Source organism: Carcharodon carcharias, chromosome 20 (genome assembly GCF_017639515.1).
Source record: "Carcharodon carcharias isolate sCarCar2 chromosome 20, sCarCar2.pri, whole genome shotgun sequence".
NCBI lineage: Eukaryota > Metazoa > Chordata > Chondrichthyes > Lamniformes > Lamnidae > Carcharodon > Carcharodon carcharias.
The window spans coordinates 65234800-65248024 of record NC_054486.1 but is presented as its reverse complement, the minus strand read 5'-3'; the positions used below and the strand labels follow the sequence as shown (position 1 = coordinate 65248024).

The following is a 13225-nucleotide window of genomic DNA, read 5'->3' as shown; positions in this document are numbered from 1 at the left end:
TCATCCACAAACATAAAGTCAAGTTTCATATATACGCTAAACGAACCAGATCTTCATCTCCACCCTTTAATTGCCTCTGTCCTGTCAAACTGTTTGCCTGATATCCAGTCTCCCTCCATTCTTCGCCCCACACACCCCCACCATTTCTGCATCCTATCCAGTCTTTATAATTTGCTCTGTTTCCCCAAGCCCCCACCTTTATTTCTCAGGATGTGGGTGTCATTGGCTAAGTCAGCGTTTTTTATTGCCCTTGAGGGTAGTGGTGCACTGCCTTTTTGAACTGCTCCAGTCCACGTGGTGTAGGTACACCCATTTTTGACTCTGCCTCCAGCTGCCTCAGCAGCAAGTGCAATTTCCTCCTTAAACTCCTCACCCTCCTTCTTCTTTAAAAGCAATTTCTTCTAATTAAATATTGGGAAGACCACAACCATTGTCTCTGGGTCCCAATCTTAAAGTCTGTACTCTTATTATTGATTCCATCCCTTTCCCCAGCCATTGTCTTGGGCTGCACCGGACTTCAGTACCTCTGCATCCTAGTTGGCCTTGAGCTGACCTTCTAATCCCATATCTTGCATCACAAAAGCCACTGCTTCCATTACCTGCCTCAGTTCATCAGCTGCTGCAACTGTCACTCATGGCTTTGTTACCCTCAGGCTCAACTATGACAAAATCCTGCTGACAAGTCTCCTATTCTGTGGTCTAAACTTCAGCTCATCCAAGACACTGCTGCATATATCTTGTATCTTACCAAGTTCCATGCATTAAGCACTACTTTCTTTGTTATACTGCGAAAGGGTCATTTTATATGTTCATCCTGTGTTTAAACTCTGTAGCCTTCCTCCTTATCTCTGTAGCCTTTTCTGGCTCTAATTACTGAGGTCACGTCCTCTCCACTCTACACCAAAACTCTTTTCCTCCATCTCATGTTTCCCTTACTCCTTCACCCAACCATTGATAGCTGTGTCACCTGAGCTGCCTAGGCCTACAGTAAGAACTTCCTCCCTAATCGCATCAGCCTCTCCATCTCTTACTTTAGAACTTTCCTTATAGCCCACTTCTTTTGATCAATCTTTGAGTCCTCCTGATATCTATTCCTGTGGCTCAATATCAATTTTTGTGTAACTTCATCTTTTAAGTACCCTGGATTGTGCTTCTATATTAAAGGCACTATTTAGATACAAGTTGTTGTAGACAAGAAATGCAAATACCGAGTTCCTGAACATTGTTTTTGAAGTCCTTTTTAACTTTTCCCGGACTCATTCATAACAAAATTTTTGATTTATAGGGAGTGCAAATTTTCTTCTCGTGAATTATTGAATGAAGTATTTACAATTCCTCCATGTCAGGCCTTTTTTATGGTGTTTAACTTTTCACTGGCTGGCCTCCAGCTGTGTTGTACTGATTTTAAAAACTAAAATTAGTAGATGTTGTGCTTCTGCCTCTAAATCTCTTTGAAACATTGATTTTGTTTTTAGCATGTTTCTGCATTTTCAGCCTGGTGGTCCTCTTTCCCTTTTCTCCCCAAGGTGTTTGTAGAGGTTGGTTTTCCTTTGAATTTCACATTTGTTAATTTAATTAGGGTTACATTTCTTTAGTCTAAGCTATTGTTTTAGGAATTTACTTGTTCTACTTAACAAAAATGTTAATCCATCTGTGCCCACCATGCCCCAACTTGCCAGTATGTTTGCTTTAGATTCCTAACTTCTTTTGAGTTTAGCCTTTTTTAAAGCTCTATGTTTGACTTCTGGTCTTATGTATATCTGAATCCCATATCATGTGGAATTTGATCATTCTCTCCTTGCCAAACCCAGAGACTTCTATTTCTCTATCCTGTCTCAGTTACTAATAATATGAGGTAAAGATGAGCTCCCTTGCTGCCTTGGTTCATGAAGCAGTCATGTAATACATTTACTAACTCTTACTCTAAACCACTTGGTTTTTCTCAGTTCATACTTGGTTGATTTGAAGTATTTAATTAGAATAGCTTTCCTGTTCTCTTCTACCATTTCTCTTTGTAGAGTAAGTTAACTTCCTTGCATTGATTTTTCCAGCATGATGCCACCACCAAACACATCTTCCCTTCACCCCCCCGTCAGCATTCCGTAGGGATCGTTCCCTCTGGGACACCCTGGTCCACTCCTCCATCACCCCCTACTCCTCAACCCCCGCCTATGGCACCTCCCCATGCCCATGCAAAAGATGTAACACCTGCCCCTTCACTTCCTCTCTCCTCACCGTCCAAGGGCCCAAACACTCCTTTCAAGTGAAGCAGCATCTCACTTGCATTTCCCCCAACTTAGTCTACTGTATTCGTTGCTCCCAATGCAGTCTCCTCTACATTGGAGAGACCAAACGTAAACTGGGCGACCGCTTTGCGGACAGACCGCAGGTGTTCTGCAAGAATGACCCAAACCTCCCTGTCGCTTGCCATTTTAACACTCCACCCTGCTCTCTTGCCCACATGTCTATCCTTGGCTTGCTGCATTGTTCCAGTGAAGCCCAACGCAAACTGGAGGAACAGCACCTCATCTTCCGACTAGGCACTTTACAGCCTTCCGGACTGAATATCGAATTCAACAACTTTAGGTCTTGAGCTCCTTCCTCCATCCCCACCCCCTTTCTGTTTCTTCCCCTTTCCTTTTTTTTTTCCAATAATTTATATAGATTTTTCTTTTCCCACCTATTTCCATTTTTAAATCTTTTATGCTCCCCACCCCCACTAGAGCTATACCTTGAGTGCCCTACCATCCATTCTTAATTAGCACGTTCGTTTAGATAATATCACCAACTTCAACACCTGTGTTCTTTTGTCTGTGACATCTTTTTGATGATCTCCTATCCTAACACACTCCACCCCCCCACCTTAAACCAGCTTATATTTCTCCCTCCTTGTAAGGAAAGATCAGTTCTGTTGAAGGGTCATGAGGACTCGAAACGTCAACTCTTTTCTTCTCCGCCGATGCTGCCAGACCTGCTGAGTTTTTCCAGGTAATTCTGTTTTTGTTTTGAAAATCTGTAGCTTATCTTGATCAAAACTTGGATGCTGTCTAAACAGGGTAGTTTATTTTATTGCTTACCCTCTACTACAGAATCAGTTTTGTTGATCTGTCTTCTATGCCTGTTCTGTTATTTCTGAAAGCTATACTTTTTGAATATTAAATTGTTTTCATCCCCTGGCTTTAGCTGCATTTGTTGTAACCACAATATCCTAACGCCACCAGTTTTCAGTTTTGCTATCATTAATTCTTATTGTTTACATACATAAGTAACTATGATAAAAATATAAGCTGCTGATATGCAATTTCCATGAAAATGTAGACTGGATCACATAATTTGAACCTGAAAATAGCACTAACACTTTAAAAACACATTTTGATTCCTTCATTCAAGAAAGACTTGTGTTTATATAGTGTGTTTCAAGACCACCAGATGTCTCGAAGCACTCTATAGTCAGTGAAATACTTGTGAAGTGTCGTTACTGTTGTAATGTAGGAAGTGTGGCAACCAATGTGCACATAGCAAGCTCCCATTGATAGTGGCGTAATAGCGACTAGATTTTTTTTCTGTGATGTTGGTTGAGAGATAAATTTGGCCAGGACATCAGGGTCAATTCCCCAGGCTCCCTATTGAAATAGCATCCTGCTCCCTATGAAATAGTATCCTGCGATCTTTTACAACCACCTGAGAGGGCTGACAGGACCTCTGCTAAATGTTTCATAGTGCAGCATTTGCTTCTTGTTGCACTGGAAGGTCAGCCTCGATTTTTGTTCTGATGTCTCTGGAGTGGGACTTAAACCCAGAGGTGAGTGTGCTACCAACTGAGCAATACCTGACATACTTAATTGTCCACTATAACCAATGCCCCTGATGTTAGAGTGTACATTAGTCTCCAGCCAAAACTCCTCAGTTCCAGAATTATCTGGAAAGCAAGGATAATCCCAAGGTAACTAACTGGCCTCTCCAGCATCATCCCATGTTGAAGTGTCAGAGCTCAGGAGCTTCTTCATCAGCAAGATCAGGTCTATGCTCTCCCCTTCCCCAGCCCCGACCCCAGATCCCCAGACTCTCTAGCCCTGAATCCCCACCTTGCCCCGTCCTATCCAAGCTCATCTTCCCTCTCCTCAAACACCCTCTGTCTCCACTTCAGAAGTTACAATTATAGAAAGTCACTCTTAACCCTTACAATCTCACCAGTGATCATCCCATATTTAACTTTCTTCAGTGTGATTGCTGCATTTAAACAACACCAAATGTTTGCAATTTGGCTGAAGACAACTAATTGGTTTTACCCCAGATCATAATGAATGAACTGAAATTCCCATCTACAGCTTATTGCTCCTTGTTCTTCATGATCTCTGCAGGATTCAGCATGGTCAACCATGCGATCCTCCTCTGTGGTTCCATTCCTTCCTACCTAATGTGACCGGAGCATTTCCAGCAATGATTACTGTCTCCATCTTCAGTCCAGGATTCCCCTAGTGATTGTATTATTTTCTTCCTATTCCTCACTTACATGGTGATAATACCATCTGCAGAAACCAAATCAGTTTCTGGCTGTATCTTTCTTCTTTCTCAACTGCTTATCGCCTTCCAATCTAAATCTTCCTCCAGCTCCAACATTGGGAGGGTTGAGGCTATTGTTTCAATCCATGGTATAATTTCCATTATCTTGCTAAAGTTTCCAACTGTATTCCTTCCTCTCCAACAGTTTATTCAGCTTATTCCCCATGCCTTGTTTGACCCTGCTTCACACCTCAGATCTTCATATAGAAGACATTGTCTAGTTTGGCCACCCCTCCTAAACTCTTGATGTCAAAGTTATTAAATAAGTTTATGGAATGTTAACTAGTGCATCATCTGATTTTTTTTTTGTGAGGTATTTGTTTATGTATTCCTAACTATTTGCATTTGATGGCTTTGTTTTTCTTTCAATTTAATAATATATGTCTTTGCAGGTTATTTTTAAGGCCAAAGCTAAATATTCTCCTGAACTTAACAAATACAAGTGAGTACCATACACACAATCTTTGTTTTAGCTATCAGCAGCAAAAAAAAGCAAGCGCATTTTTGAAGAGCACTTTTGTCATACTCCGGGGGTGGGGGGGAAGCTTAATTACTTAATCTTAATTTAGTTACAATTTTAGGTGAATAAACACTTAGAATTTTTGCTGGGTTTATTTTGGCTGCATATCAAAGCAATCTGCCCTAATATTTCCAATGATGGTTTATAAGTGGGTGGTAAATAACAAAAAAAACTTTATATTCATTATACACCCTTGTGACCCTATTGAAGCAAGTTTCTGAAATAGAATCTGCATGAAGCAACTTGTAACTAACACACTGTTTCTTGGATCTCACTCAAACTACAAATGTAAATACAATAAGCATCCTCTAACTACTTTTCCTTTAATGTTTTCAGGATTCCATTACGGCTAGCATTCTTATTTGCTAGCATTCTGTTTCTGGTGGTGAACTTCACATGTGCAGTGCTTGTCCAAGGAAATGTACCAGAAAGCCAGTTGAAATGGACTGTGTTTGCTCGAGTACTCATCAATGACAGTCTCTTTGTGCTTTGTGCCATTTCATTAGCAGTATGCATCTTCAAAATTGCAAAAATGTCATCTGCGAATGTATATCTTGAGTCAAAGGTAAAAGTCAGATTGCTTTCCTTGACTGTGCACACTTGGGTTTAAAATGTAAATGAAGCGTCTGGATCTATTAAGTTTTGAGAGTAAATTATTCCTTACTAGGGTTTAACATTGTCAGTCTGTCTTAAGTGAGTCATTAAAAACTTTTCTTAATTTTTTAATTAAAAAAAACAGGTTTTTACATGGAAAATGCCAATCATTCTGGTTGCGTTATTGTATCTTTCAGCTTTAGTTTGTAGTTTATGCTGTTTTACTGACACTCATACTCTCAGGATCAATAAGGCAGCAGAAACTTTGAATCCAGTTTGCAATTATTCCAGTTGTGTATTTCAAGTTAAGGCTTTAATGTCCAACTCTGGGCAATTTCTTCCCCCAAAGCCACTTAATATTGAACCCATAGAATGAGCAGATGGAACTACCACCCCATGAGTCAAGGGCATGGTTCCAGATCACAAGTGAACTTTGTCACTCTGTTTCCTAATTATTACAATAAACTGGGTATTCCTTTTGGTGTTTAAAATTGTACCATAGTGTTCAAAGTGTCAAGTCCCAGTATAGTTTTACCTTAACAGAAATCATACTGTGGCTATAGCATTTGGCTTATTACTCTGGATACAATTTTATTTTAATCCATAGAGAGCATAATTTGTAACTTCCTCTTCAGGGAACTTCTGTTTGTCAGGCCACTCTAGTGGGTGCTGCAGTGATCCTGCTTTATATATCAAGGGCTTCCTATAACCTGGTGGTGGTTTTCATGGCTCCAGAAGATAGGCCCAGTTCATTCAACTATGGCTGGTACAATGTGTCTGATCAGGTAACTATATGTATATGAAAACATTTTTCAGCTTTACTAGTATTTTCATTTGAAAAGAGGCATAGCTGTACAGTTTTATGGCACATTCTGCGTAAGCAGTGACATCACTTGATATTTTGAATTTTCAGTGATGAATAACTAAAATTTAAGATTTTAAGAGTTCATTAGAAGTATACTGTACTTAACGTACTTATCAAACATTAAGCATTCGATCCAAGCCATTAGTAACAGCTAATGTACCATTTGGCAAATAAACAAAACAAGTTACAATGCAAGATTTGCTGAATTGGGGTTAAATGCATCGAAACAGTGCAGTGTTTTCAACAGTGTGGTACACTGTACAAGCTATTTCCATGCTACTTGAATGTGTATGGTCAAATTTCAGATTCAAGTTTTTTAACTTTACTGGAATGTGTTACTTATTGTAATAGTCTTCTGTCTTACCGGTTCTAACATGTCAGTTGATGTTTTTAATCAGCCTAGTTGTTTTTCTCATAAATATGTTCCATTTCAATTGGTTTACAATTGCATTAAGCTGCATTAATGTTTGCTTTCCAGGCAGATGTTGAAAAAGTCAGTGACCAAGCTTATGTGGCATTTGGAATCATTCTTTTTCTTTGGGAACTGTTGCCTACAAGTTTGGTGGTATTTTTTTTCAGGGTGCAGCGACCAAATCAAAATCTGGTAAGAAATACCAGTTTATATATGCTAACAAAAGTTTTTCATTGACTTCTCATCTTTATCCTCTTCTCTGCCCGAAGACACACATGACCATGACCTCCACCATGGGTAGGGCAAGGAGGCAGGTCCCGAATCCACTGCAGCCAGAACAGGGATGAAACCCTTTGCTGTTGCCATTAATCTGATCCACACCTGCCATCCAGCCAACTGATTCAATCACCACATCGCCTCTTTCTCTCTCTCTCTCTTCCACCCCCCCCCCCGCCCTCCAGAAAACATGCATGTTGCAGCCTGGAGCTATGGATAGTGATAGAGACTCCAATTTCTTTCCATCACATGGCTGACCAGGAATCTTTCCTGCTCTTACCGCCTGCCATTGTGAATGTTGGAAGGATTTACAAGTTGACACTCCACATGTTTGTCCTTGTTATGAATGCATCTTCCTTAGCCATCAAGTCCTGGGTTTGGACTTGAACCTGGAGCTTCTGGCTCTGAGGCAGGGACCCTACCTATTGTGTCACAAGACAACGACCTGACCTGCCGCATGTCACAAATATTAAGTTTCTTTTTTAAAGGTGCTTTCATGTGTAATGCCAAAAATATTTAACTCTTTCCTTCTGCTGAAGGATGTTTTAGGAACAGGAACATAGAAACAGAAATACGCCATTTAGTTCCTCAAGCCTGTTCTGCCATTCAAGTGGATTGTAGCTGCTTTAAGCACTGTAGTTCCATATTCCTTGATGTCCTTTCCCAACAGGAATATGTCAACCTCCATCTAGAAAGCTCCAGTTGTCTCAGTACTTACTAGTCTCTTCACTAATCCATGCAGGCTTTTTTTGATCAACTGATACTTGTTTAACTGCTCAGTCATGCTTTCCTTAATGATCAATCCAAGTAAATTTCTTTCGACTGATGGTAAGCTGACAGGTATTTGAATACTGGTTTCTCCCTCCCTAGAATAATAGTGTGGCATTTGGAATTTTTCAATCCAAAATACGAATTCTTGAATTTTCTAATATAAAGGCACTATTCCCAAATGAGAAGTTCGTAAAATTGTGATTAGTGGACTTGCAGTCACCTAACCTATTTATGTTAATACCCTAGCTGAGAAACCATAAAATAAACAAATCTCCCATACTTAAAGTCCAATTATTTTCACCATTACAAATTTTTTCGCATTTAAATCCACTATGTTCTTTCCCTTGACTATTTTTACATTCCCTAACACTGTGGATTCTTTGTCCTCTTCCACCATATTGGACAAATAACTTGTAAATTCTACCTTAAAATAACCTCATTTGTTGCTAATCGTAGACCAAATCACACATTTGTTCGCTTGTAGTACAATATATTTCATTCACAGGATAACGACTAATGAAAAAGCAAGCATCTTAGGTGCTAATGTATAAGATCTTTTTAATCTTTTAAGATTAATGCAATTTTTAAAAAAACCATTCTTAATTTGCATTCTGGTGGCAGCCTTCATTAATCATGCTGCTTTAGTATTATTCAACTTATAAATTAAGCTAATTTGAGTCTTTATTGCTGGAATGCATTTTTAGTAGTTTAGTAGCAAGTTTTATTTGCAGTGTTATTAGCTTAAAACAAAATTAAATCAGACTGTTTAATGTAATTAGAATAGCATGCTTTCTAAAGTTTGACTATTTTTGAAGTCCAGTCACTCATACAATATAAAGAAATACTTGTTCAATGCTCACATTGCAGTTTTTAGAATATAGTTTTCAGTTGGTGCTCACTATAAAACCTGACCTGAGTCTCTGCATTTTTTTATGGGTGTTCAGTCCTTTTCATGCAAAATTTAATTGACTTGAGTACAATTAATTCTGTTGTAACCTTGATTTATGAAAATCTTTTACAGGGATCAGGTGGAATGATCAACAGTCACAGTTTCAGTTCCAGGGCATACTTTTTTGATAATCCAAGACGGTATGATAGTGATGATGATGATTTGAGTAGAAGCAGCGGCTCGAGAGGAGAGAGAGGAAGGTGGGTGAAATTGCTTTCCAGAGATGGAGCTCTCCAGATTCTTAACCATATGACTCTGATGAAAGTAGTAGCCTTTTAGAGGAGACTTCTTGATGAGGTATTGTCAGTTGTGATCTTTGGCGAAGTATTTCATGGCTAACAACATATTCTGTCTCAAATAATTTATTGTGGGAGAAGAAGCTTAAAAAAAAGGAAATACTCTTTAGCAGTACCAACTTGGAGCCGTGTGGCCTCAGAATTGTCACTGTATTCCTGTATATCTTGGCTCTATTTTGGAGATTATCATCCTGGGGAAGACTTATTGATTTTTATCATGCACTAAACAAGTCTGGCTAGAGACTGATGGAACTAGCTTCTAACATGTCATTTTTAAGGACCAAATTGTAAACTGGTTTGAGGAGGTGATGCCTTTTTTACTTTGGGATGTATTATGTTGCCTTGATAATTCTCGTTCAAAAGTTAGTTTGAGGCAGCATAGGGATGCTTTCTCTATGTATTACTTGGCAATATAACTCAAATCACAAAGAACCTAAATAGGTCTCAGCTCTGAACTTTTAAGACAATTCCTAAACTATCATCTCATGTTGAGCTTGACTCTTTACAGCAACAAAAAATTTTATAAACACCTTGGCAGGACACTGCTTAAAATTTTAAACTTCTGCTTTTTATCGTTCCTGACCAAGTATAATATTAATAAACATACTTCAATCCACAAAGTTAAATGTGAAGTAAATGCTGAAACATATATATTTTCCCAGACAGTTCATGTTGCTTATGATATGGCTTCAGGAGCTCTTTGATGCTGTAACTGAGGGCATCTGTCAGTTATCACCAAGTTGATCATGTAATGCTTCTGTCAAATCTTCAGTAAAATTCCATAAAAATAAAACTGGAAAAAATGAAGCCACTGATGGTGAGTTTTGACATATAGGAGAGAAACCCCACAAAGGAACCACTGTAAGTCCTCACTTAAAAGTTTTTGTTGCATTTTTGAAAAGTGCAACTTTAAGTAACACATTGAAGTGAATCTGATTTTTCCGATTACAGCCAATACATTCTGTATGACCTTTTCCATCAAAAATTAATTTAAAACACTATACCTTGTAAGTTCAAATACTGTACATTCCTAAATTCCTATGCTCATAAATTAAATAGCTTTTAAAATATAAATTTATAAATATAAAAGAAATATGTTCACTCTTTCTACTTCTCCCCCACTTGCTGCTTACTCTCCCAAATCTCCACTGTGAGTGAGGGCTCGAGAGGGATGGCAAGAGGGGGGAAGTGAACAAGGAAGTGAGTGGAGCTGCATGTGGAAGGGTAGCAGTGAGTGGGAGGAGAGTCTTGGCAAATGGGAGAGACACCTCCAATCTGATCACTCACGCTGCATCTGTCCCTGCAAAAAACGACACTAAAGTGAAAGTTCTGACACCTAAGTATTACGACACAGCCAATGGTAACGGCTGAGTTGTTCCAATTCCAGAGGAAAACTTGAAACAGCTGTCAATTTTGTAATTTGTATGTTTTGAGAATTGAAATTTTGGCTTTGAATTCAGTAGTAATGAGACCACCAATCTTGAAATTTTTTATACAACTAAATTAAACACTTATTAATACAAGCAAATTGTAAGCACACACATGTCTACAAAATTACTACTATAAATACAAAAATCCCCTAATTAATGTGACTCTCTTACACCCCTGTTAAGGCAACAGTAAAACTCATAGATTTAAAGAGACACCCAGCAGAGCACACCCTGGACAGTCACATTCACAATGAGTTTCTTTCAGTCCCTGGGTCCTTGCAGACAGACTTGAGGCTTACAGGCTGGAGGCTTCTTGCACTTGATGGATCTTAAAATGCCCCTACTTTACACACAATCTCCTTTTATACATATCTTTTCCTTTGAATGTAAATTTTCCATTGTATTACTAGGTTTTTAATTTTACTACTTCTAATAATAACATCCTTTGATTCCACCAATTTTATTAGCTATAAAAAAAACACATTGCTTGGTATATTCTAGCTAGGTGCAAGATTTCACCCACTCTTTTGAATGCTTTATTTAAAAATGTCAATTGCTCCCTTGACACCTATGTTTCTAAACTTCCCCATGTTTATCTGATTACCATTTCAAGCCTACTTCTTTCTATACATCAAAGCTTCTAGACCAACTGGCTTTAATCCAGTTAAGACACACACACCTCAATTTAAAAAGAATGTTTTCCAATAACGTTATAGACATTAATCTCTTCATGACATATGCATATACCAGCCTGATTATGTCTGCAGCACTAAGCAAGACAACAATGAATGAGGCAAGTTAAAATGGGGACTCGCTGTAAAAGCAATCCATTTCATTGTCCCATAGTTTACAGTGTTGTAACTCTACTGGAGCAATCACCTAACCAACAGACTATTGGCAATTGCACCAAATCCAGCTAAAACTAAAAGGTAGTGCCTGCAATAGTTAAAAAGAGAACAGGTGTGCAGTAAATGAACTATTATGGGTTTTTTTTACAAAGGATGATTTGGGTTGGATCTGAGCTATATTGGAAATTGATATTCAGAAGAAACTTGCCACTGTACTTGCTCAAATTGCACATTGAGAAGGTAAGTAAATTGAGCTGAAAAAGGGACAAAGTTGAGGGAACTTGTAGTGATCTCTTGTTCCCAAAACTTCTTATTTTGTTCCTCAACTGCAATTTGGACTCGTTCTCCATGAACCATTGCATTTCTGTTCAGTGCCACAGCAAATTGACAAACGATGCTCCTATTACACTACTCATCAGGATGAGTGATCTAGCAGATCCTTGTTTGTGTGGAAACCCACAACATGTTGCATCTGGACTATTCTGGAGAAACTATCACCTTATGTCACAAATTAGTTTTGTCCTATCTCTGGGTTGCATGGGTTATGATGTATGCACCAAACCAATGCTTACCTTTGAGGTAGACATTGCTGTTACCTGTTGAGCTCTGCTGCTGACAGAAGATGAACTGCAAGAAGATAGAAACAGTAGCCATTTGCGGTGGAATTAGTCATGATTTTCAATTATAAGGCTGAAAAGTGCAGGCAGAATTACAGAATGGTTACAACACAGAAAGAGGCCATTCAGCCAGTCTTGTCTCTGCTGGTCCTCTGCAAGAGTAACTTGCCTAATCCCATTCCTCCATTTTTCAATAGCTCTGCAAATGTTTTTGCTTCAAATAATTATCTAATTCTCTTTTGAAGATCTATATTGATTATGCCTCCTCACAGGCAGATTATTCCACATTCTAATCTTATGCTGCATTTGAAAAAAAAAATAGTTTTCCTTATGTCACTGATCCTACTTTTTACCAATCGCCTTAAATTGGTGTTCTCTGGTTCGCACCCATTCTGTGAATGGAAACAGTTTCTCCCTGTCTACTGTTCAGGCCCCTCCCTAATTTGAACACTTTTATCAAATTTCCTTTTATGGTCTAAACCTTCTCCTCCCCAGAAGAACAACCCCATCATCTCCAATCTATCCTCATAGCTACAGTTCCACATCCCTGAACCTATCCTTGTGAATCTTTTCAAGCACCCTCTCTAATGCCTTCGCATAAGGGCGCTCAGACTTGGACACGATACTCTGGTCAAGGCCAAACCAGGAATTTATACAGGTTCATCATAACTACTTTGCTTTTGAACTCTTATTTCCCTATTTATTATGCCCATGATCCCATATGCTTTATTAGCTGCTTTCTCAACCTGCCCTACCACCTTCAATGATTTGTGCACGCAGATCAAGCCCCTGCCACTCACAGGTCCCTCTGCTCTTGCATCCTGTTAGAATTGTAAAATTGTAACCTTTATTTTATATCTTTCCCCCCCCCCTCTTTTTCTACCTATGAAAATGCATCATTTCACACCTCCATGCATTAAATTTCATGTCACTTTCTGCCCATTCCATCATCCTATGTTTCATGAAGTTTATCCCTATCTCCTTCGCAATTTACAATACTTCTGAGTTTTGTATCTGTAAATTTTGAAATTGTGCCCTCTGCACCAAAGTCTAGGTCATTGATATTGAACAAGAAAAGCAGTGG

At 38.7% G+C, this 13225-nt stretch overlaps 1 protein-coding gene across 3 annotated transcripts in view; it reads left to right on the top strand.

The window, feature by feature from the left end:
- Positions 1–13225, top strand: part of gpr137c (G protein-coupled receptor 137c) — a 34522-nt gene that overhangs the window by 13370 nt on the left and 7927 nt on the right. For 2 of the 3 annotated variants that reach the window (XM_041214917.1, XM_041214915.1), the window contains exons 2-7: positions 1476–1538; positions 4956–5005; positions 5420–5648; positions 6313–6462; positions 7021–7146; positions 9023–9150. In XM_041214917.1, coding sequence (XP_041070851.1) covers positions 1476–1538; positions 4956–5005; positions 5420–5648; positions 6313–6462; positions 7021–7146; positions 9023–9150 — 746 coding nt within the window. The remainder of the gene's footprint in view (positions 1–1475; positions 1539–4955; positions 5006–5419; positions 5649–6312; positions 6463–7020; positions 7147–9022; positions 9151–13225) is intronic. The other variant, XM_041214916.1, reaches the window with a different exon arrangement.